The 25,736-nt window shown below is 41.9% G+C and overlaps 1 protein-coding gene across 3 annotated transcripts in view; it reads left to right on the forward strand.

The window, feature by feature from the left end:
* Positions 1 to 25,736, forward strand: part of PLXNA2 (plexin A2) — a 629,839-nt gene that overhangs the window by 464,855 nt on the left and 139,248 nt on the right. For all 3 annotated transcript variants that reach the window (XM_079978812.1, XM_079978811.1, XM_079978813.1), the window contains 4 exons: positions 2,616 to 2,739; positions 4,009 to 4,162; positions 5,827 to 5,923; positions 9,354 to 9,468. In XM_079978812.1, coding sequence (XP_079834938.1) covers positions 2,616 to 2,739; positions 4,009 to 4,162; positions 5,827 to 5,923; positions 9,354 to 9,468 — 490 coding nt within the window. The remainder of the gene's footprint in view (positions 1 to 2,615; positions 2,740 to 4,008; positions 4,163 to 5,826; positions 5,924 to 9,353; positions 9,469 to 25,736) is intronic.

Here is a 25,736-nt window from a genome sequence, read left to right on the forward strand (position 1 = left end):
CATATTGTTGCAAGGGGTGTGTGTCTGAACATCATCTTATTCGTCTTCCTTGAAAACTAGTAGCAGAGCAGTCTGTAGCTCTGAAAATGTAGAAGTGTCTTGCAACAGCTGAGAACAGGCACCATCAAGGTTCTCTGTGCCACATTCACCTGTGGGGAATGAAATGTACCAGATAATTCAAATAAGCCAAGTAAAAGAAAATAAAAGAAAAGTGCATGGTTACCTTACACCCCAATTTCCTAGAAAATTTCTTTTTTCTTCCTCTTTTCCTTCAAAAGAAACTGGGCAATCAGCATGAAAACAGACTCCATTCCCCTCCAGATAAATTTGTTTTACTTTCCTCTTCCAGACAAGGCCATGAACCATGAATGCCACCTTTTGTTCTGGGCCTCCTGCCCCATCCTCATCATGTGCCTTGTTATTTACCTTGCTGCACTGAATAGCACTGCAGGCAGAACTACAGCATCCGTGGTGCTTCTTTAGTAGCACTCCTTCTTCTTCTCACTTTCTCAAAGCTGTTTCTTAGTGTGCTCAATGACCTCTTAGCCTCTCGTGATGAAGAAAATGGAAAGATGGAGGGACGATTAGCCTTTTCTCTCCATTTTTCTTCATTTTGATAGGAGCTCAAGAGTTTCAGCCCGCTCTGGGGGCCTTCTCAGATGAAATGGCTTTGGTGATGAGCCAGGTGTCCAACACATGCCAGCTGCAGTGCTCATAACTCAGCTTGTGACACGTAATGGCTTCTGTTCAAAGAGGAGCGTTGGGGGGAGGAGAGAGCCTGGGAGACTCAGGCATGATAACAGGCCTTAACTCTAGTGTCTCCAGTGTGAGGGAGAGGAATTCAAGCTTCAAGCCCCTTCACCTCTCTGGGAAGGAGATTAATTAGCCACAGGTTTTGTTTTTAACTAAAGCATAGGTGTCACGCTGCTCTTGCCTTCCTCTGGCATTCGGTTCTTTAAGTCTGAGTGGCTGCATTTTCTAATGTTCAGAAAAAAAAAGAGAAAAGGGCCACAAGCAGACACAGAGTGTTAGCTATTCACTCTCCATAACTGAGGCTCCGTTTCCAACTGCTTAGCATACAAAATCCATGTCTCCTTCAGTTTTAGACTTTAACCAAGAGAGGCTTTTTGTTTGACTGGTTCTTGTTTTGTTTAAAGATTTTATCATCAGAGGTTTCCATTGCTGGCATCTGTCTGTCTCAGGAGACAGTGGAGGAGTGCGCCTTTGGGGGTGAGGTCAAGCTGTTGGACAGTTGCAGCTCTTGGTGTGGCTGTAGAAATCGATGAAGGAGAGACATGTTTTGTTGCAGCTGAGGCAGATGAAGGTGTTCAGTTGTGCTGCTGCAGATGCTACATGGTGTTTCTTCTCTCTGTGCTCCTCCCAGCGGTCATTTATCCTCTGGTCACTGCTATGGATACATGCCTGAACTATCATCTGTTAACTGACTTTTTGAAGAATTTTAAAATGGGAACTTTATCTAAAAAAAATAATATCTGCTTTCAGCTGAAGGTTCTAAGGCCTATCTGGTGCTGATGGGAGTTGTAGTTCAACAACATCTGCAGGGCACAGTGTTGGCTAGTACTGCCCTTTGCTCACCATCACCTGAGCCTCTTTCAGACATTTATCATGACATTGATATTCATGGGCAAGATAGGTTTTTTTAATTGTGTATGAAAAATTAGCAAAAAAATAGCAAGTGTTCTTTAGCCCACTCTCAGCCCCAAGCAACAAAGCCCAAATAAATTAGAATATGGGGTTTTTCTAAAACAGGGCTGAGCACTTTCTCTATTCAGGTGGCTCTTTTTTCCATAGAATGGTCCAGTGACACACACAGGCCAGTCTACTAATGATCAGACTCTATAGTAAAATCAGCACCCTGTAGCAGTAAAAGCTTCATGATTATGAAGCACATGCATTCAGACATGCCTAGGACATTATATATAAAAGGCAAATGCAGCTATAACATGAACTGTTGCATATCTCTTATCTCTCATTTTGAAAACAATTTTGATTATAAGCACAACCTTGATTAAAATCTGTTAGGGTCAATGGGAGCCAAATAAAATTGCTTTATTGACCAGATAGCCCACAAGCCCCTTTACTGGCCAACCCTGCTCTTTATTCAACAGATTATTCTGGTTTCAGCTGATTTTCACTCCCTGATATTCCAGACTTGGATTCCCCGTAGCTGAGGTATCTGTGCCTTGACTGATAATGCTTTTTCTAGCTATTGGAAAGACTAACACAGGATGCGACCGATGGGTTTAAATCGTGAGTGAATTGGAGAAAGTGAACGTTACGTGGGCTTTCAGAACCAGTGATGAAGTCCGTTAATTAATACGAAGGTGGTGCATTAAACTAAAAAACAAAAAACTATTTTCCTCCCACGGTAGACCGGTGAAAGGCATTTCAATAGGACTAGCCCTCCTACACACAGACATTCAAATTATGTAAATTTCTATCAGAAATGTAGGTGTATGGCCAGTGTATGCAAAATGTTTTTCAATATCTTATTGCTGTGTGGATGGGAATGGCTGGAACTGGCCAAATACAAGGCTATATGGCCAAATTTTGAGAGTCTTGCTTATCTGCTTCCCCTGTACTTTTCATATCAGGTGTTCCCGGAGGGACAAGTGTGAGAGGGCCGATGAACCATATCGATTTGCAGCCAGCATCAAGCAATGCATGAGCATCATTGTGCAACCTAGCAGCATCCCGGTTTCTGAGCACAGCCTTCCGGTAGGTAGCCATGGTGGGTGGTTGCTTGCTTGTTTAAAGAGCATTTCCTTTCTTTATTCTCTGAAGTACTGCTAGAGTATTATTAATTAATTAACTATTTAATTTCCATACTGCTCTTCACCTGAAGTTCACAGGGTGGTTTAGAATATAAAACCTCAAAAATACATACATACAACAACAACAACTCTCCAAATACAGCATCATTATATGCAGCATGATGTGTCATCAAAGAAAATGGCACAAGAATGATTTTGCTTAATACTTCCTACAAGAGCAGCCTTCGCCAACCAATCCACCCCCACCAGATGTTTTAGATTAGAACTCCCACCCACCCCCAGCCACCACACATTGGCAAAGGCTGCATAGTAGCCAAAAAGAAGAAGTCCTTTTGCAATCCCCACCCTCAAAGCAGTGGGATGGGCAGTGCAAAGCTCTAATATCTTTTCAACTTAGAATTGTGAGAAGATGGACACTGTAAGGTTACTTACTCTGTATAACAAAAAAGAAAAAGAAACCCTTCATTTATGACATTGATTTTAAAATCATGCTTAGTATTGCCACTTGCAGAGTTATAAAGGCTACTTCATAACCCTCTCAAAGGGTGGAAGCTGCAGTTCAAATCATTCTCTGTTCACGTTCAGCTGCTGGTGCTATAGCTCTGAAGCAGCAGCATGCAACTCAGTGATAATTGTCTTTTTACAGGCCACTGTGAGTTTGGCTTCTGGAGTGTTCCCACTGGTGGATAAAGAACCAATCCTTGCTGAGTTCTGCGTGTAGCATTGGCATCTGTTCTATAACCTTGCTGTGTGTCACCAGTGGTTGGCCAACAAAAATGTGCTTGTTGTACACTGGGACCTGAGCGGTTAATGGGAATAGGCCCTAAGCAGATATGATTGGCTGAACAATCACTCATTTTGAATGGAAAATATAACCTCATTATATTTTCAAATGGCAAGTGCACAAAAGTTCCCCTGGTTGAAATCTGAGGTGCTTGCGATTTTATTAAAAGATTTGAACTGTTAGGCTGTGAGAAAATAGTCAGTTTCACCTCTACCTCCTGGTATTATGACTCTTCAGGTCTGTGGAGCAACTAGATGCTAACTAGTGATTTTGGAAACAGTTGAAGAGCAGCGTGCATCTTTGCTTCTCATCTCTTTGAGAAAGAAAGAGACTAAATGCTCCACTTTCCCTTTCCCTTCTCTCTTATGCAATGACAGGTGGTGATCTCTTTCCCTTTCTGCTTTTTGGTTTTGTTTTGTTTTGTTGTAGCTCAGCTTGCTGGTGAGAGACGCACCTGACCTGTCGACTGGTATCACTTGCGTATTTGGAAACCTCACTGAAGTTGAAGGCCAAGTTTTGGGCAACCAAATTGTATGCATTTCACCAGCATCAAAAGATGTTCCTGCCATACCTGTGGACCAAGGTGAGCTGGCTTATGATTTGAGGTACAATATAGGCAGGCAACCCATCATACACACTGCAGGAATTTGTGGCACAAAAGGACAGCAGCTGGATGGCTGGCGGGCTTGACCAGATTTAGATTTAGGCCTGCACTCCTGCCTTCCCCTGCAGTGATGTGTAAATAAAGTTATTTTTCCCAAGAGCAGGCAAGAAACGGATATCATCCACAAACCTGGCATCCCAGTAATTCTACCCAAATTTATGTACCACACAAATTTAAAAGTCAGTCTCCAAGCCATCTGCTTTCTGGGCTCTGCATCATTAGGGGTCTCAGTCTTTTGTTATCTGAGGCGGGCCAGAAAGGAGGTAGTGTGGGTGTTACTCACACTCTGAAGTATGACTCAGTCACCATGAGTGGGTGGAGAAGTCTTCTAATTTTTGGGCTGTTGCTTTGCTAATGCCATGGCTGTCAAACTCTCTCTGACATACACAGTTACCAAACAGCTCATTGTTTCAAACTTGTTTTCTCATTGGCTGATTTCCAAATATCCATACTTTCTTCTTATCTGTTTTATATGCAGAAAACACTTAATGAATATGCACATAAATCCAGGCAGCCCTGAAAGTTCTGAACAGGGCTCAGCACAAACTCCTGTTGCAGTTCAACTAGCATATTCATTTTTCTGATGATTTCATCTCCTCCCCCTTTAATGCTGACTTTGGAGCCATCAGAGGAATACATTTCCATAAAGTATTGGAAGCATTATGCACACCTTTGTTCATATCCTTTTAATAAGTACCTGGAACGTATGTGAAATAATCAGGAAAGCATGACCTGTCAGTCTTAGGCACGGTATTTGTGTTATCCCAATGTTGTGGGAGTTTCAGCATCAGTGGCACTTCTTACAGCATTGGGATAACATGAGAAGCCCCTGGACCATGCAGCAGTGCAACCTGTCTTGTCAGCATTATCCTGGGGAAACTGAGTTATTATGTAGAAAAGGTGCAGCCTGGTATTCTTCTGCATGGCCCTCTGCTTCTCACATAGCCCTAGTGGATAGGAAGGCTGCCTTATACCAAGTCAGATCATTGGTCCATCTAGTTCAGTATTGCCCCCACTGACTATCGGTGCCACTCCAGGGTTTCAGACAAAAAAACACACATCCCCAGACCTTTCTGGATATGCCAGGGACCCACTGCATGCAACACAGATGCTCTACGACTGAGCCACAGCCCTTCCCCATGTGAGTATCAGGCCTTGAGAGATGGTGACAGGACACAAGAGAAGAAGTGGTTTCTTAGGTATGCACAGTTCAGTCGTTTTAAGGTTTTATTGTTCAGAAGAGTGCCATTTACCAGTATCTGGAAGGCATTAGGGATCCAGTGCTAAAGCACCAGTGGGATGTGACCCAGTATCCTCTTAGAGCAGGAGGCAGGTCACTGCACACTGTCACAGCTGAAGATAAAAGCCTTCTGTTTGGCTTTGAAGCTCTGAATTATGTTTGCCACATCCAAGTTAGAAAGAAAAAGTTGCAAAGATCTCACTGGAGTTGTGGGGAAGCAAACTTGCTTGCAACTCAAGTACAGGAAAATGGAGGAAAGATGCCCCAAAGATACTGAATGATATATGAAGAATCTGAAATATTATATCATTATGTTTCAATTATCTACTCTTTCTTTCTCCAGATTGGTTTGGGATAGAGCTGCTTCTGAAATCCAGAGAGACAGGCAAGATGTTTGTCAGTACAGAGTTCAAGTTCTACAACTGCAGTGCCCACCAGCTGTAAGACACCCTTTCTTGTTCTTCCTTATCTATCAGAACCTGAAGGCTTTAGCAATAATGCTAGATCTGTACTATAAAGGTTTCTCAGCACAGGAAAAGTCTCTGTGTGTGCAGACCTATATCTGCATCTATTCAGAAACAAGCCCCATTGGGTTCTATGGGGCTTACTCCTAGGTAGGTGAGTATACGATTGCAGCCTGTGTCAAACATTAGACTTGAAGACCAAGATAAGATGGATAAAGGTGCCCTGGCAACAATATCCACCACCATCTACACTAGGCAGAACAATTATTTCTCGAGTGTGTCAGGAAAACTATTTATTTATTTTTAGTTGCACCCATATATTATAAGCACAACTTGATTATCTTGTCACTAATGGAAGTATAGAAATGATTAGATACTAATGACAGGCCAATATAACATTCTCATAGCATGAAGGCGTAAATCATTATAAGCTGGCTCAAGCATTTTTGTGAGGGAGGCGGTTCTGTAAACAGACAAAATAAATAAAACCAATAAATCAAATTTTGTGGTATTCTGCTTGTGCAACTATTGATACGTCTTATGTTAAGCCCTTATATACTAGCTGTTGGTTTTGAAGATCCTGAACCCAAGTCTTGCTTTCCTTAATTACTGTAACCCACAAGCTTGATGTTAATCCATCTCTCCCCAAAAGAGGTGAGCGGTTCATCAGAATGACTGCTCACCAGTGATATTAGAGCAAGCTAGGCTTGTCATCCAGGCGTCCAAAGTGATGCCATAAACTTAGCATAACTAATTGTTGGGAAAGTGGTCAAGCTGGCAGGGAAGCAGGAATTCTATGAAACAAAAGCTGTCCTAAACTGGGAGAGAGGTGGGAGTCATGAGGGGGGAAATCCAAACTGAAATTCCAGACTGCTCCAGCGGAAGGCAAAGAGGCCAACAGCAGGTAGAGAAAGAGCCAATGGCAAGCAGAGTTTTGCCCCCATTCTCCTAGGGCACCACTGAGACTAAGGAAAAGGAAGCTGACAGCCAGTGGTTGTAAGTGAGAAGGCAGGCAGGTAAGGGATGGCTGACAACACAGTGAGGTTAGTGAGGCAGAGTCCCGTTTGCCCTAATGGAGCTGCTGGCACTGGAAACAGGCATGTTCATGTTTGACAATGGGAATAGCCAACGCTTCATCTTAGAACTGATATGCTAAGTGAAGAAAGCTGCATTTCGATCCTGGAAATGGGAGCTGAAAAGCAGGCGCCACACAGATCCCTGCCAATCTGAGAAAGGGGGAGAGAAATGGGTCAAATAAATGAGTAATTAAATATGCTCATACTGCTTAATATTCCTACCCCACTCAGATTTGCATTTGTATGATTAGAATAAGCTTCCTTAGCTATTAAGGTCATTACAGAGGAATCAAAAGGCAATTACAATTGAGAATATAAGATGGAAGAAGATGGTTAATGTGTGTTTTAGCACAGTAAGGGGTGGGGTGGAGGGAGCTGCCCACACTGTCTAGCTTGGCATTGAAGTATCTTCTGTTTGTGAGGTGGTGAAATTCCTCATAACTCATATTAGCTTTTTAGATTAGATTAGTTTTCTCAGTGGTAACAGAGAGACTAATAGATCATGCTGACATTAAAAATATCTGCCTGTCCATACTGGCCTAAAAGAAACAACCTCTGATTGTCTGTTCCATTGCCATTGCTTGCTATGGGAAAACAGAACCAAAGGTTTCAGTGCCATGAAATGGGGAAATTAGCATGAGGAATTGAACTCTTACACCACACAGATGCTGTTGGCCTCTGAAAATATAAACTTCTCCCTTTTCTCCCACGTTGTTTATTATTAGAAATAGAAGAAATTGCTCTTCTGTGTGCTAGAAGCAGAAATGCTCATGATTCAAATGCTGTTTAGAAGTTTGTCCCTTTGGGAGCAGCTGCTCTCAAAATATCCCAAGGCAAAAATTGGATAAAAACACCATCTCAGTGACAGGCAAAGAAAAATTGCATGCATTGCAGAGGCTAACCAAAGCCCTGGGCAGATTCTGAAGCAATCATAGCTGTCTTTGCTTGAGCTCTAGCTGACCCACTAGATGGCATTAAACTATTGCTCGTGCTGTCACATACCAGTTATAGACAGAAACTTTCCAGGTAAGAGGCTTGCCAGCACAATGCCCATCTGGAGCTACATGAAACCTGTAACTCTCAAGACAGAAGGCAAATTTATACCAATCTGCCACCAGCAGAGACCTGGGACAGAATTATTTTTTCCCTCTGTGTGAATACTTAATTGTATTCCAAACCATTTGGCCACATTGTAAACTTTCAGCTCTGATACTACAACCGTAGAGAAAAACCCTCAGTCCACAAACAGTGAAATTGACCACTCTTAATTTTGCATTGACCAGTTGAGTTATGCAAACCTAAGCTCTGCAAAGTTAAGGGAAGGGAAGATAGTCATTGTGGGCCAAAAATAATTTGACTCAAATTATTTTGGCATGGTTTTCCTTTTTCTATGTGCAGCGGTAGCTATCACATGAAGGCTAGCCTTGAAATTGCAATTTACCATACAAAACCAGTAGTCATGGATCAGAGGTTGAACACACTAGGATGCCTTAGGCAAGTCGCTATTCCCTCTGACTCAGTCCTGCACTGCAGTATGGAGATAATAATACTAACCTACCTTACTGTGTTGTTGTAATGTTTATTGACATTATGTATGTGAAGCACTTAGAATACTTAGAAAGTGCAATATAAATGCTAAGAACAGTGGTTCTGCGGTTTGCGAACTTAATCTGTTCCAGAAGTCCATTGCTAAACCGAAACCGTTCTTAAACTGAGGCTCGCTTTCCCTAATGAGGCCTCCCGCTGCCAGTGTCCTTCCACTGTTCGTATTCCGTTCTTAGACCGAGGTAAAGTTCGCAAGCCAGGACATTACTTCCTGTTTTACAGAGTTCGTAAACCTAATTGTTCGTTAACTGGGCTGTTTTTAAACTGAGCTACCACTGTATTACTATTGCATCCTATCATTGGCGTAGGCCTGTCAGCATAGGCCTGCAGTGCAGAAACATTATTTTTTTCATAATTCTTAAGTTTTAGTTAGATAATTTCTGCAATCCCACTGCCCATCTGTTGATTTTAAATTTTGACACTTGCTAGAAGCAAGGAAGAAAGACATTTGGCAGTCAAGGCTGACATTAAAAATGAAAAAGGCACAAAACTGGCAATATCATGGACACAAGAATGTAATAAATATTCACCTAGTAAATCATATTTAAGGGTTAATTATGTTAACCAAATGCGTAAATGTTTAATGAGCTTTCTATCATCCATAAATTTTGTTGATATGTCAATAGTATCATTAACTGGCTCTTCGGTAATAATTATACATTTGTCAATAATAAACACATTTGCCCAGACTGAAACCTAGAGGTCCTTTATTCCTTTCTTGGCAGGTGCCTGTCTTGTGTGAACAGTGCTTTTCGTTGCCACTGGTGTAAATATCGAAACCTCTGCACTCATGATCCCACAACGTGTTCGTTTCAAGAGGGGAGGATCAATGTCTCTGAGGTATGAATACTGGGTTTAAAGAGCAGCACCTTTGAGTGCTGTTCTTAGATGTTATCTTCATGATGGTGCCTGACTCTTTCCCCCCTCCTTCCATCCCCACCCCTGAAAAAAAGTCTCAAGATTTCCCAAGGTGAAAAGTAAAGGTGAGTAGTTTGGTTGATGAGCTCATTTCAGCACCAGGGGTAGGCGGGCTAAAAGTAAATGGAAGGTGCGGGACTACTCAGGTGCATAGCATGACTCAAGTCAAAGATGGATGTATATTTATAAGCAGAAGGCTTGTGAAAAATTCTCTCTATTGGAAGCATGGTAAATAGCACCTATTTGATTGATGCAAAAGATAATGATCCCTATCATCTTCTATTCTAGCAAAAATTGGGTTCTGTAACTTTAGGCGGCAATGTACCATCTGCTTATTCAAGCATAAATCTCAGAGAAATAAATGGGGTTTATCCATTCATAGCTGGCAGGATTCCACCACTTTACATGAATTGTCACAACCATGCAGTGCATATATGTTTACAATGTGTACTTCTGACATGATAGCTCAGTCACAGAACTGGCAATAACACGCTTTACAGAGTAATTGGTGCAGAGTAGTTTAGAGAGAAGGTAAAACTGTTGTATGCTTCATCTTCTGTGAGCGATGGAGAGAAATTTTAGATGCATTGTTTCTTATCAATGTTTTTACTTGAATTGTGATTGATGTTAACCCAAATGTACTAACCTATCTGTAAATATAAAGATACTTGTGAATACAGTTGTACCTTGGAAGTCGAGCAGAATCCGTTCCGGAAGTCCATTCGACTTCCAAAACATTTGGAAACCAAAGCGCGGCTTCTGATTTGCTTCAGAAAGCTCCTGCAGCCAATTGGAAGCCACAGAAGCCCCATCAGATGTTAGGGTTCCAAAGAACGTTCACAAACCAGAACACTCACTTCTGGGTTTGCGGCGTTTGGGAGCCAAAATGTCTGAGTACCAAGGCATTCAGGACCCATGGTATGACTGTAGTGGTGTGGATTCATGTTATGGATATCTGCTGTTTGTCTCTAGGCTGAAACTAGGTAATCGCAAACATGAACACCCTGAAGCACAGGTTTGAAGGTCTGCTCCCACATTTATAGGGAAGGGCCATAGCTGAGTGGCTGAGCCTCTGCTTTGCATGCAGAAGGTCCCTGGTTCCATCTCTGGCATTCCAAGCATGTCCTCCTCTAAGAGGAAGCTCCCCTCTCATCTGTTTGCTAGCAATATGGTGGGAACACACTCTATCTATCATCTGTCTATCTGTACCAGCTTTTTGCCTAACAGGCTTCCGAGGCTGCTGAGAAAGAGTGAAAATTAAAGCATGATAAATATAAGATTCTTTTTAAAGGCAGTTATGACTTATGATTGCTAACAGTTTTAAGAGCTACCATGCTTAACCTTTGGGTCTCTGTGCAGCTGCCCCACGTGGCAGGCTACTGAACTTCACATTGCAGCATCTGCCTAAGGTAGTTTAGTATACTCTGCCCCAAGACTGATCCCTCCAAAGCTGACTAGTGGAACCTCCTGGACAGGAAGCACCTGAGGCACCTTCTTATTCCCATTAGTTTTTCCCAAGCAACAAGATCTTCCTGAGCATTTGATTGTTCCTTTATTACTTAGTTGCTCTTCAGTCCTGACTTCTGGCTTACTCTTCAGTTCTACTTCCTAGTTTATCCCTTAATCCCGACATACTGAGAGGCTCTAAGCATTAGTGTTGGGTTTTGCTAGAGATCTGAGGCCCTATCAGCTGCCAAAGGATGTCAGGTCCTGATGCTGGACCTGGGATTCACAGGTTGTTCTTTTTATTAGGGAAAGTGTCTCATTGAAATTTGGCAGCTGCATGACCTTTTGAGTTGTTGGTCATTCTCTGGCCGAAAGCAGTTGAACCTGAAAGGGCCCGTTTTGTAGGTCTTGTTATTAGAGTAATGATGTTCAGGTCTTGTTATGGATGGAGATTATTTGAGGGCTGTGCTGAAGAAGTGCTATACCCTTCTAGCTGAGAAGAGTGAGTATTTGAGGGAGGAATGAGGGACAGGATACTATCCATGAGATCAAGGGAAGACTTTCATTTTCCTTCTGACATTAAGAACATTAAGCCATCAGCATTTTTAAAACATTGAAGGTGGAGAGCGTCTACATTTTGGTTGAAAACCTCACATATATTTGACATTGCAAACAGGAATAAGTGGTTGTCATTCACCCTCATAAAGATGGAGCCTGACCAGCAAGGAAATGAGATTGAAGAGGGAAAAAATGTTCAGCAATAAAAGGGACCATCAAGTTTCCTTTCTTCTTATCAAGTAATGATGCTCCATGCTGCATCAACAAAAAAAGCATCAAGCTGAAACAACATGTGTGCCTTCCAGGTTAGAGAAGATGCCAGGAAATAGGTAACATAAAACTAGACATAATATATGTATATACATGAGCAGGGCTTGGCAACGGACAGGCATACATGATTGGAAGCCGCCACTGCCTCGCTTCTGCCTTTAACCAAAAGTGACACCAGGTGGCTTATACTGTTTGAACGTTTAAGTGTTTCATCAGAAGTGAGAGAAGACACTCGAGGGGTTCTCAACTCTGGAGACAAAGCAAAAGCTTTAAATAGCTTGATACAAAGGAAGAAGCATCTTTCCAAACTGGCAAGAGGGAGCTGTTATCTTTTATTTTTCCTGTGCTCTAGTGAGGATGGATTTTCCTTCCTATCTGGTGAGGTTGCCTGCATTCCCTTTGCTCAACATTGGAATTCGGTTTCTGCACTTTGAAGGCAGTGATGTTAAAGTTCCCCTCTTTTGTAGGTTTCTCTTACTACCCCCAGTGGGAGGGAGGGAGAGAAACAGGATTTGTCTAGACCAGGAAAAGGAAGCGAATGAGTGGCACAGCTGGAAATCCAAATCCAGAGGGAATTCTGGCTCTGTGTCTTTTCTAATTGCTATTGCAATACCTCTTCATGGTTTTCAGCAAGACATTCCAAAGGGCCATTTTCACATTGTGCTAAAGTATCCTAAAAGTCTGTCAATGTGGAAAGTCCTGAGGGCTGCAGAAGCATGCTAATTTTTGTTACCCATTTAAAATGTATTTCTAGGACCTAGTTTGGGGAAACCAAGGTGCTTGGAAATTGTGCCTGTCACTTCCTGCCTGTCCTTTATAGCTGGCAGAACTTCTGTTAAGCACTCTTTCGTTAGCTTATGTTGAGCAAACTATGCTGTTATGCTGTTCCTCTTTGCTCAGCATAGCCATGATGACACAAATGAAACACTGTTCCTCTTTGCTCCACATGCTTATGTGCTTACACTGACCCAACTAGCTCAGCAGTCTAATTTGCTTAGTCTCTCTGAAGAAAATAAAATGCTGTTTGTCAGAACAAAAGTGTAATCCAGTTATTCTGTTGCAAAAGCCACTTTGTAGATAGTAATATGGAGGGGGGGGTCTCTGTAAGGTTTCTATATTCAGCACCATCCTGTTAGCAAAGCTGTTCTTACATCTGCCTTAATATATTAGCAGAATATTCACACACAAATAGACGTTGTTAACAGAAGATGCATTGCCCTTTGGAAGCAAAGCAAAAATGATAATATTTCAATCAAACTACTTTCTGTCAAAGAAAGAAGTATATGCACAGTCTCCCACATGGATACTTGCCGACTGCAGCTCAGTATCAGGATGTAAGTGCAGCATCCTGCCTCCACAACCATTTTAATGCATTAGTTAACACATCTGTTCTGAAAGGTTAAAATCATACCCTTTGTCAGATGTTAACCAATGGTAAGAACCATGACATGTTGCTAGCAATTGCTTGTTTGTGCCAGTGTGAAGGCAACCTGAAGCCTTTAAAGTAAGGTTATACTTTGCAAAATGACTGAAAAAGTGGCACTTTCATGTTTCTCCACTTTGTTCCCTGTTAATGCTCGGAGGCAGAACTATAGTTTACAATCACTCAAGTAAATTTGCACTGCTTGGCTTCTTTTACTGTTTGCACTTTGGCAGAATTAATCTTTAGCACAGTTAAACAACAGTGCACTTGTGCCTGTGCAAACCAACCCGCCATGGCATCAAGGAAGTGAAATACATAATTTGTCTGAGGGATTCACTGACAACAGTATAATTCATCTTGTGTGAATCAGTTGTCACAATATTTGTTGACAGAAACATTTCTAGCCTACCTTTCCATCAAGCATCCGCAAGGCAGCTTACAATATAAAGTTGAAGAAAATTTAACACCCCCTATTTTCTTCTCAGTGTTGCTGCCCCCTCACTTTACTCAAATTTCTGCCATTGTTTGAAGCAGCCAGTTTTTTTCCCTTTTCAGTGTCCCTCTCTATTTGCTGTACTTAAATCTCCCTCTTCCATTCCAGCTACTTCATGTAAAGATAAAGGATGCAGAGCCGTCAAAAATTCCATAGTATTTTACTCAAACCTCTGACTTTGTTTAAATCCACCATTTCCCTCTCAGCTCCCTCTTTTACTGACTTTTTAACTTCTGCCATTGTTTTAAACCACTTCCCCCTCTCATTGTCCATCCCTTCTTGCTCCTAAGCCATGGCCACTGCTGTTGTGCAAGCTGCCTTGTCTTTTGCCTTCTCTCTAACCCTGATTTCACGCAAATCCAGGATTGTGTTGAGGCACTCCAAAACCTCCAATGGTGACTTGTGTGATGACATTAACATTTTTATTATATAGAGACATTAGGGAACTAACTAAACAGCTCCCTACAAAAGCCTTGGTGAAAATATATATTTTTTTTTTTAATAAATGTTTATTAGCATTTCAATAATACACATAGACACACACAAAAAGAAAAAGAAAAAATAACAGAAAATACAAAAATATAGAAAAAGAAAACAATTACAAACAAATGAAATTTCAATTGCTTATTTTCATATAACTTCTTTCTTAGACCTCCTCTCCCCTCCCCTTCTTGTATTCCAATTCAAGTTATTAGTCCTGCAAATCCTTATTACTTAATTCTCAACCTTAAACTTAATAATTTTGACATACTATAATTTTACCTTTCCTCATTCTTCCATAAAATTATTATTGCATTTCTCATTTTCATTTCCTTTTAACAATTTTAGACACCAATTTTAGCTTATCTAGTCTTAAACATCTTATACATCATTTCTTATTCTTTAACATATTTCTTAAAGTCAATATTTCCCTTCCATAGCTTTCCCAACTTCCATACAAATATCAAAACAAATTAAAAGTAAATAATTAAAAATTCTGTACCCTTTGGATTACCAAACTCCAACCCCCCTTTCCCGGTTTAGTCCCCAATAAATGTTCATCAATCAATACTGTTTAACCTGGAGATCTCACGTCCGAGGCTCTCAAGTCACCCTCAGTTCCTCTCTGCCGGCCTCTTGGATAGTCCTTTAGGTTAAGCCCCAAGGCTCGAAGGGGCTCTGACCCAACAAGATCCATGATTTTTCCAGTTGGCCCTCCATATTTAAGATTAATACTAATGAGGTGTTCCACTCTCAAATTTGCAATTTCCAACTCAGTCCAAACTTTCCACCTCAAGTTTTTATTCTCCTTTGTTGTCTGCATGTCAGGCCCCAAGCTGTAATTCTCCCTTGACATCTGCAAAATTACCAGTCCACCTTCCTTTTCCTCACAATCCACAGTCTCGTGACTCTCAAATTCCTCTTGTTGTTGATGTATATAAACTTCCTGCCTCCACTCCCTGTCAGCTTCAGCAATGTTGTTTACTGCCAGGGCCAGGGTGTTCGCATTTGTAGTCAAAACATCTGTCTGATCTTGTAACTTTCCCAGGAGAGCCAGTATTTTGTTGAGTTTAGTCTGATTATTGCTTCTTTCAGCCATTTTTACAGTGTCTCTCAGTTTAAAAACCAGTCAGTAAGTTAATTTGTAGCTGCTCTCCCTTATTTTCTAAAAGTTGCAACAAATATAGCCAGCAGATGTAACAAAGACAAAGTTCCCTTTATCCTTTCCTTTTGACAGCTATTTTGACAGCTGTCAAAATCTTCAATAGTTCCTCAACAGGTTCTCTCACGGGGCGTCCCCGGGTTCTGGGGGGGTGAAACTTTAGCTCCAAACGTCAAGTTTATCCTCCGGTAAAGTTTATAGTGTCAAGCCGTGGAGTTTTTTTTTTTTAAAAAAAAAAGTTCTCTCGACCTTAAGTTGCAAGCTCTTTGCGTTAGAATATCTACTCAAAGGGGGGGGCGACTTCCTTTTTGACCCTTCCCCGCTCGTTCCCAATTCAGAAAAATTTGTTTAAGATCCAAATTCCATGTTTACTCACGGGTTCTTGTTTTTGAGTCCGAATATTTCAAGGAAAAAGTCAGCGCTTCTCCGGCAATGGCATGCGGCTTCGCTCCGCAGAAGGAGCAATCGACTCACAGCACCGCGCCGTCCCCCGTCCCCGTTCCTGAGCCTTTAAAAAGGCTCCTTCGCGGTTTGGGGGGGCGCAAATGGTGCCCGCCGAGTCACCACGTTCACAGGCATCCGCGCCTGTGATTTTTAAGGGTCCCCGCGTCGCCGGCGCGGACAAGACCCGATCCTGCGGAGCCGATTCCCTCCGGAGCTCGGAGGGAATCCGCCATTAATCGGCAGCGCTAACCCGGAAGTCCTTGGTGAAAATATATTTTTAGGCAGCGCCCCAAAATAAGCAATGTCAGTAGCAGCTATATCTTGGAGAAGAAATTTCCCAGCCAATGTACCACCACAGAAAAAGTTCTATCTTATGTGGTGGAACTATAAGGTAAGGTAAAGGACCCCTGGACTGTTAAGTCCAATCAAAGGCAACAATGGGGTGCAATGTTCGTCTCACTTTTCAGACCGAGGGAGCTGGCGTTTGTCCACAGACAGCTTTCCAAGTCATGTAGCCAGCATGACTAAACTGCTACTGGCGCATGGAGGACCATGATGAGCGCCAGAGTGCATAGAAATGTTGTTTACCTTCCCGTTGCAACGGTACCTATTTATCTACTTGCACTGGTGTGCTTTCAAACTGCTAGGTTGGCAGAAGCTGGGACAGAGCAACGGGAGCTTACCCTGTCACATGAATTCAAACTGCAAACCTTCCAACTGACAAACCCAAGAGGCTCAGTGGTTGAGGTTACAGCGCTACCCGTGTCCCTGATGGAACTATAAGACATCAGGGTGATATAAGGAAAGGCATTCCTTCAAATAATGGATCCAAGTCTTTTATGACCCAACATAGGATAGCAATGATATCATGCATGTCTTAATGTTTCATCCAATTTCTGGGTTGTTATTTAATTCCTGCACATGGGCAGCAACCCAATTATATTTTTTTGCCTATGAAGGTCTTCTGTTCAGGCAATTCTCCCACAGCTCAAAAGAAACACCAGAGAAATAAAAATAAAAATGTAGGGAAGGTGGACTACTGTGAATATACAAACACTGGCTTGGAAAGTGGAAATAGAAGCAGTGTATTCTCACCATGAATTCAAAGTTCGCAGTTTGAGATTGGAGTGTGGCCTAGAGACTTGCCATCTCTGTTGATAAATTGAACAGCAGTGAACCCAGCTTGAATCTAAGATCCCCACATTGTTTTCAGTGATAGCACTTAGGGGGGGGGAATCATTTTATTGTAACAGAGTCATTGGAATCAAGGAAACCCTTGATGGTAACAGATCTACATTTAAGCAGAGAGCAGACATGCCATTTAATGGAGACTGGAAGAAATGAATTTGGGCCCCTGTCATAGCAATCCATAGGTGGTCAAACAAGACTTCTAGGATGTAGTTTCCATTTGCTTTTCTTCAGGGATTGAAAAAAAATGCACTACAACATTAAATACTTGTATACTAGTGTAAACTTATTAATATTTTGAGAAATGGAGTTAACTAAGATTAAAAGAAAAGGAACATGGAACATATTTGCACCCATAAAAGCAAGGGATTTGTCTGATGAAAAGGGCTTATAAGAAAGACCTTCACCTTGAATGTCACTTTCAAATGAGCCCTATAACATGAACAATTTATGTAAGAAAAAGAAAGTTGTCATAAAGCTGTGCTTGGGTGAGATTTATGGTAATAAAATAGTTTAAATGGGGGAAATCTTCAGATGACAGAGAATATATTTATATATTTCCCGTAGTCTCATCCCAGTGGGAAGATAAAGGTAAAGGTAAAGGTACCCCTGCCCGTACGGGCCAGTCTTGACAGACTCTGGGGTTGGTGCGCCCATCTCACTCAAGAGGCCGGGGGCCAGCGCTGTCCGGAGACACTTCCGGGTCACGTGGCCAGCGTGGCAAAGCTGCATCTGGCGAGCCAGCGCAGCACACGGAAACGCCGTTTACCTTCCCGCCAGTAAGCGGTCCCTATTTATCTACTTGCACCCGGGGGTGCTTTCGAACTGCTAGGTTGGCAGGCGCTGGGACCGAGCAGCGGGAGCGCACCCCGCCGCGGGGATTCGAACCGCCGACCTTCCGATCGGCAAGCCCTAGGCGCTGAGGCTTTTACCCACAGTGCCACCCGCGTCCCTATTGGGAAGATAGGAGAAAATAAATTCAATTGTTCTCCCAAATTTGAACATCACCATTCTGCTTTGGTGTTCAGTTTGTACAGATAATGTTGCTTCCACAGGGGTGGCACTGAATCAGGCAGGTGGAACATTCACAGGCTCTGGAAGGTTAAACTGGAGGTGTGTTCTGTTTCCTTTTAGTGGAAATGTTTAGGTAATATTATCACCTGGCTAATCCCCATTTCTGATCGTGTTTTCAGCCTGTTTTGAAGTTTCTTGTAATTATAGTCATTGTCAGCAGCAGCAACAAAAACTGAAGCATCTGCCTGATCTTTAAATGCCTAGATTTATTTACTAGAGGTTGGAGTCCAAAGTCTTGTAAAGAGTTAACTGACTTATTCATGAGTTTTTGCTGATGATTTTGCATATGAACAAAACATTAACATGGGCACATGTTTATGTTAAACAACACAGAAAAACAACACAAAAATCGCAAATGCATCCACAAGGCTTTTCATGTGCATGTTTCCCTTTATTTATTAGGAAGTACATGGAACCATGTACATGAAAAGACCTGTGCATGCATTTGCGATTTTTGTATTGTTTTTCTGTTCAGCATTCCTTTTTCCTTCCTGGGTAGAACTGAACCACCAAAACATGTTTTACATTTCTTCAAGATTGAAAGGCAGATTGTAGCTCTGTGGCTGAAATGGAAAGACTTCAAAATCCAGCTAGGTGCATTATGGGTTTCGATGGTTTGTAGCTTCATACTCTGCTGAAACAAGAAATCCCCTACTTCTCAACTGAAGTCATGTCTAAGTTCTTTCTTGTGACTGTGGGTTCATTGCCCACCAAGTCCATGAAATTCCTTTTGCTCCCATAGAAAGGGAGCAAGTGTACACATTGTAGGGTGGGATGGCAGAGAGACAGAAGAGAGAGTTTGTTGAGGTGGCAAGGAGGAGGCGGAGATCCTGTCCCTACCTTGGCTGCAGAACCTTTGCAATGTGGGGCTGGGATTGAGGTTGAATTCATATCACCCAGTACTGATCCTGCAAAGGAGCCCATGAGGCAAAGCAGCATGGCAAGTAAGCTGTCAAAGGCAGATCTAGGGGAGCATGACCAGTTTGTTTACACTGGGCATAGAGCTTCTGGAATACCGCAGCTTGCACTGCAACTATTCTATCCGATGGAAAGTTAGAGATGGGGGGCACCGGATTCTGGTGTTGCACAGGGCACCACTGCAATTTGAGATGCCAAGGGCCCCCACTGCCTGGTGCACTTGCAGCTGTTCGACTGGTAGGATCCTGTAGGAGGCACTCAGTTCCCTTCCCCCAGGGGAAGGTGTCTGTGAGGGTCTTGGCTCCAGTTCTGTGTTATGACAGCCCTGATGCTATGACATCTGCTTCACTAGTACCTGCCTGCCATTCCCAAGTTCAGTGCTTTCCCCATCACCAGCATTAGACTCAGAGCCATGGATCCAGTCTGGTTCCTTAGCTGGTAGAATGGCAGCCTTTCCTTAGTGTCATCTTCACTGCTAGGCTTTGGGGTCATAACTTCTCTATAACTATTGTCCAGATATTGTGAGATTTTTCTGGAGCTAATCAGACATTGTGTTAGAACAAAACATGTAATTCCAAAAAGAGCCTAGAACAAGGGAAGTGTGTATGTACAATTAAACTAGGTAGGATCTGTAGTTTTACAGCAGTCATTTTGTGGCAGTGCAAATGATACTTTCTTAAATTTCCTGTTGTAGTCACAAACGCAAATAGGTTGGAGACCTAGGATGTACAGCACAAAACCTAAACGTCCTGAATATCTGTCTCATTTAACAGAGCTAATTAACATTTCACTTCACAACACACGCAATTTGTAATCTAATTCATGAATGTGCCGTTAGCATGAAATATACGGCATGTTTTGTTGAATTGCAATTCTTGAAGAGACCATATTTCTGGAAATGCAAAAATCTCTTCTTTTAACACATTTCCTATCATGTAAATTGGGTTTATACTACCTTTTTCATGTTAGGGCAAAATTAAATAATGTAATACATGAAACCAAAACATTGATTTAGTTCTCATCTGCACATCCCTCTTGGGAAATGTCTTATGTAGTTTCACACAGTGCAATTGAAGTGCGATTTTCTTTTGTGGCCTACCAAAAGTTTGTTTGGGTTTTGGGGCGGGGGATTCATGTCCTCGGAGAGAAAGCGATATCAATTCAGAATGCAATCCTGGAGGTATGCTGAAAACAAAATCCTTATGCTGCATGTCTGTCAGTCTTTAAGGTTCAAATGTAGTTTTAAGCGCTTGTTGTTTTGCCTTGGTTGAAATGCTGACCTCGTCGTTTTTTAGCAAGCTCCGTTCAAAAGACTTCAGAAATACCTAGCAGCTCAAATTTAGCAAACCACCTAATCTAGAAGTTCCTGCTCTACAAGGCAGCAGCAGAGGAGGCCGCTCAGGCGTCTGGGGCAGCACGAAATGCCCATAGGGGCTGGGTGACCACGGGGCCTCCAGAGGCTGCCTGCCTCCTCCCACTCAGCCACCTTACAGCTGTGGGGGGAGGCAGTAGACGAACCATTTGGGCAGCGCGGAGCTTGCGAGTACCCAAGCCACCCAAGCCACCACGTCTCTCCCAGGAGAGACATGTGGCTTGGGCACGCTGCAGGCCCTGCGGTGAGTGCCACCCAACATTTTGTCACCCCCCTCAGTGGTGACACCCCAGGCGGCCCACACACCCCTTCCTCCACCCCTGCTACAAGGTTTATTTATATATCATTTCAAGAGCTGAGTTTGCTGATACATAGGGCAGTGTTTTTGCAACATAGCTCAGTTCCTAATTAATCATTCAAAGAAAGATTGGATGGAGACATATAAAATAAAGCAGCTTGTCAAAGAGCTAAGCTGTGGTGCCAAATGCTTTGCAATTTCAGCTATTGGACTACTTACCATAATTGCCACTAATGCCATTTAGGAAACCTCAGAGAAAAGTGTAAAACATACCAGAGCAGATTCAGAAGACTAGATATCAAGATAGGAGGGAAGGAGATCAGACGCAAAACCAGATATCACTTGCTCAATGTAGAGTCAGTGTTTATTGCCAGCTTCCTAGATCAATTGGGGGGGAGGGCTGTTCATTAAGGTCCAAGAGTAGCAAAAATACATCAACAGTTTCTTTAAAGAAAACAGTTATTTCTGGAATATTATGTAGATGGCATCCAGAGAAATACGGGAAAACCTGTCCATAGATCTGACGCCATGGAGATGATATGTACCACTACAAAATATGCATTCCAAATTGTAGCTTTGTAGTCTGATTGACTGCTCATCTATTTTTTTTTTCCTGCCAAGATCTTAGATATATTTTGTAGAAATTATTTTGCTGAACTTTTCCTCTGTGTATGAAATTTATTCATTTCCCCAGATGGAAACCTGCTTCAGGTGGGGATTAAAATAAGAACTTTGTGTTCCCTGAACTTTCATTATCTGATTTTCATTATCCTAGGCTGGCTGTTAACTTAAGTCAGTAGCAGTCAACAAATTACATTGTTAGCTATCATCAAGAGGTGACAAAAAGAACGTCATACTCTTTGTTTCCATAATGAATTTTTCCTCTCTTTATTCCCTATAAAGAAGGATAAAGAAGCCAGTATCAACTTTTCCCAGTTCTCCTGAGCTTGTCAGGGAAATGATTTATTGTTGATTAGATTTGTGCTGCATATTGCCTAGAGTTCTGTTTTGTGTGTGGTATTTTGTATTTTTTATTTTTTGAGGGAGAGGGATTTCAACCTCAAGGGGGGAAAATAGATTTTAAAATTTACTGGCAGTGGAACATTCCCTCTCTCTCCTCCCCCTGCCCACCCCTTCACAACACTTCCAATCTATCCTGGAGGGCTGGGGGAAACCCCAAGCAGATATTTTTTGCAGGAGGAGGCGGAGTACACTGGGAGCAGATTAGGAGGGAAAGTTCATTTGCTTGTGTAACAACTTTGGTGGATACAAGCCAGAATGGCCTGGGTTTGTCTGCACTGGAAAGAAGATGCTGCTTTATACCAAGTCAGACTTGTGTTTGACTGAGCTCAGATATCTGACCAAGTCAGATATGTGTTTGACTGAGCTCCTGTGATCTCCTAATGATCACTACAGTGGTACCTTGGTTTCCAAATGGCTTAGTAGTCAAACAAATTGACTCCCGAACGCCACAAACCCAAAAGTAAGTGTTCTGGTTTATGAATGTTTTTCAGAAGCCGAACTTCCGACACAGCTGCAGCTTCTGCTTGAGTGCAGGAAGTTCCTGCAGCCATTCAGAAGCCATACCTTGGTTTTTGAACGGTTTCAGGAGTCCATTTGACTCCTGGAATGGATTAAGTTCGAGAACCAAGGTACCTCTATATAGTTTCACTTGTACACACATACACCTTCATTATATTGGGATCCTTCCCTTTTACAAATTGGGCTTTTCTACACACTTTCCATGATTTTGTCCTTCCTCCTGCAGCTCTGTAGTGTAAGAGTTTTCATTTTGTTTTGTGTTTGTTTGTTTTTTTATTTTTTAAAAAAACCTGCTGTGAATCTGATTGATTTAAAAAAAAATGTAGGCTGTGGAGTTTCAGTAACTTGGCAATGGGGAGATTTGCAACAAGATAAGAGAAGTTACCAACACTGTGTTTGGGAAAGGAACGCAAGAGGGTGACTCACATTTTAGGGCAAAATATTGACAAGAATCAAAGGCATAAATGAGATAAAGCTGAGGTTGCAGGTGCAAAGGGACATATTTACTCAAAAGAAATTGGCTGACATGAACTGCATTTTAAATTATTTGTTATGTTTAATCATCATGGTAAAACTGAGCTTGTCTGTTTGCAAAGCAAAGGCCAGAAAACAACATGCAATAACCAGTTGGATTTCTTAAAGGAATATGAGATTACAGCAGCTAAATTCTTTGGCTTCTATTGGATTTTGGCTTTTTAATGCCAAGTTTCCAAAGGATCACATTATTCTTTGGATTCAACCAGTTAAATTAGCAATTATGTTAGCAAAATCAATGAAGCCATCCACAATGAACAGGGAGAGCAGAGTTTTAGATCACATGCCAATTCTGTTAGTGTTTATCAATGTGCATAATTAGCTAATGCTTCCAAAGATGCTTGAGAGAAGACAGCCTGTAAATAAGGAGCTTGTTCCTGTCCCTTGGGTTCCAAATCTTCTTTGCTTAGAAAGTCATTCTCAAACATTAGTGACTGTGATAAAATATGTTTTCAAATACCCCATGATGATCTTCTTGATACGTTCTTTAGAAAACTTGCAGCATATTGGCTCAGCTGGCATGTACTTCTAATTCAAATCATGGTTTAATGTCAGTGTCCGAGGGTGTGAGATCCAGAGAGGAGATTGTGGCTGCGGAACTGCAGTGAGCTAAGCCATGGTTTGTCTTAGCATTTCATTCAAAGTCAGGCTCATGGTTTGCCGGAGTCTGGACAACATGCTAAGCCAAACTGTGTCAAAGGATTGCACCCTTCAGAACAAGGGAGTTGCAGTGGAAAGAGGGAATTGATGAAGATTGCTTCAGTCCCTCGTCCACTGGTGGTAGGCTGCTCTGAATCAATAAGACTTTGGTCAGCAGAGGGACACCAATTTCAAAGAATCATAGAATTGTAGAGTTGGAAGGGACTCAAGGGTCATTTAGTTCACCCCCTACAATGCAGGAAGCTTTTGCCCAACAAGGGGCTCAAACCCACACCCCTGAGATTAAGAGTCTGATGTTCTACCGACTGAGCTATCCCAGGACTTGATACAACTCTACTTATTTTCTAACTGGATAATATGCTAGTATCCTTTTGGAACAGATGCCCAACTTTCATACAAAGTCCAGTGATGTATGTTATTTGTTTGCATCCCCCTTCAGACAGCACATCACACCAACTTTTAAAGTATTATCATCTGTTGCCAATGAAAAGGATAATGATTCATGTGGCCAAGCATTTTATTTTAACTGGAAAGTCAAAAAGGGGAATAGAGCAGATGGTCTCTCATGGCATGCAGAATTCTCTTTTTCTTTCTTTCTTTCTTTCTTTCTTTCTTTCTTTCTTTCTTTCTTTCTTTGTATTAACACCCTGGCACATCAGTTCTGTTTACCTAAGCCCTTGCATAACATACATGTGTGAATTCGGCAAGCTTAAAACAAATCGCCATAAAGCAAAAAAAAAAGAAGAAGAACCCAATATGCAGCAAGCCATCGCAGAGCACTATAGAAACACTCAAGACTGCTCTCCGTAATATATGTCTCTCCTAAGGAAACCCAATGCTATGCACAAGCCCCTACAGGTTCTGTGACTTCATTCACTCATCTGACAAATTCAGTAAAAATGGCCAGTAGCAATGCAGTACTCACAAGTGCCCTGTGCAGTTGGTGATGTTGCATCCTGTAGCATATCCTTCCACATCTTGGATGCCTTTATTAATGCAATCACTGAAGCTGTCAAACAGGAGAAAGGTCCTACAGTTACTCTCTTCTCCCTGGAGTGGAGCATACATGCTGCCTGAATCTTTACTTTCACTATAGTTCCGATGTGACATTTTTCGCCCAATGAAACCTTTGCTACGAGAAAAACTCCATTATAGCCTCCTTGTATGTAACAATAATAGAAATCCTTTTTGCCAGCAGCATTTCCAACCCTACAGTCAACAGATTTGGTTTGAGGGTGAAAAGGAAAGGGAACTGTCAAGCACTTTGCCATAGGAAAAAGCTGTTTTTCCAGCACGCTTCAGATCTATTAAAAGACTAATCCTGGAGAATAGTGGGCCATATAGCAGAGTTCTTTTTCAAGACGTAAACTCTGAGGCTATACAATGACTTGCCTACAGGGTTTTTATATTACAATCGTTGTTATATTTCAACAAAACAGCAGATCATCTTAAATGTCATGTTTTGAATCTTGAAAAGATCATAATTATACACCTGTAATTTTGGTGCCTATCTCATCTCATGATGTTTTGAGGACCGCAGTCTTAAAACCAAAATGAATGAAATAAAATCAATGCTGGCAGTAGACTAGCACCACCAACAAAAGCGCATGATAGCCGATTAGTACTGAAGTCTGTTTCTGTCTTTCCTTTGTCTTCATCTGTAGTCTTTCGGATAGCATTTTTTATTTTTATTTTGAAATGTGTCAATTTCAAGAATCCCTCACTGTTACACTTTTCTGGTACGTAGGTCCTGCTTTTGTAGTACAATTATAATTTGAACTCTTATCAGCAAAGCAGAAAAGACAACAGTGTCACTGGAAACTAGAGAATACAGCAACATTGACAGCCACACCACAGTGTCTTTGGTCACCATGTCACAATATCACATTGTCATGATACTTAAAATGTTTCCACTGACTACTGTAAAGACAACTGTGGAGCAGTCACCAACCAATGGAGACAAAATTGCAATCTGGGCCCGGGAGGTGGAGAATTTGGACGTGGTCATCATCAGGCATGTAATAAAAGGAGAGCCTGGGCCTATCTTCAAAAGTGGTGGTTGGTTATGAGGCTCATACAGACATTACCACCAAGAGTGACTCCCTCATGAAGAACCAGTTTTTAGTATGTGCAGCTAGGATGGAACTTTACAGTTGACAGGATATCTGGGGAAGTAAGATGGATAGTTAGGATGTGAATTTAGTCACAAGTAGTGGACAGCGGGGTCAGGTGTTGCTGCTCATCTGAACTCCAGTCAGTTAGGATAGGGTAGGATCGTCAGCATGGTGCAAATGCACCACAGGACCTAGTCTGGTGCTCCTGCTGGTG

The sequence above is a fragment of the Podarcis cretensis genome, assembly GCF_951804945.1.
Source record: "Podarcis cretensis genome assembly, chromosome: 6".
Lineage (NCBI taxonomy): Eukaryota > Metazoa > Chordata > Lepidosauria > Squamata > Lacertidae > Podarcis > Podarcis cretensis.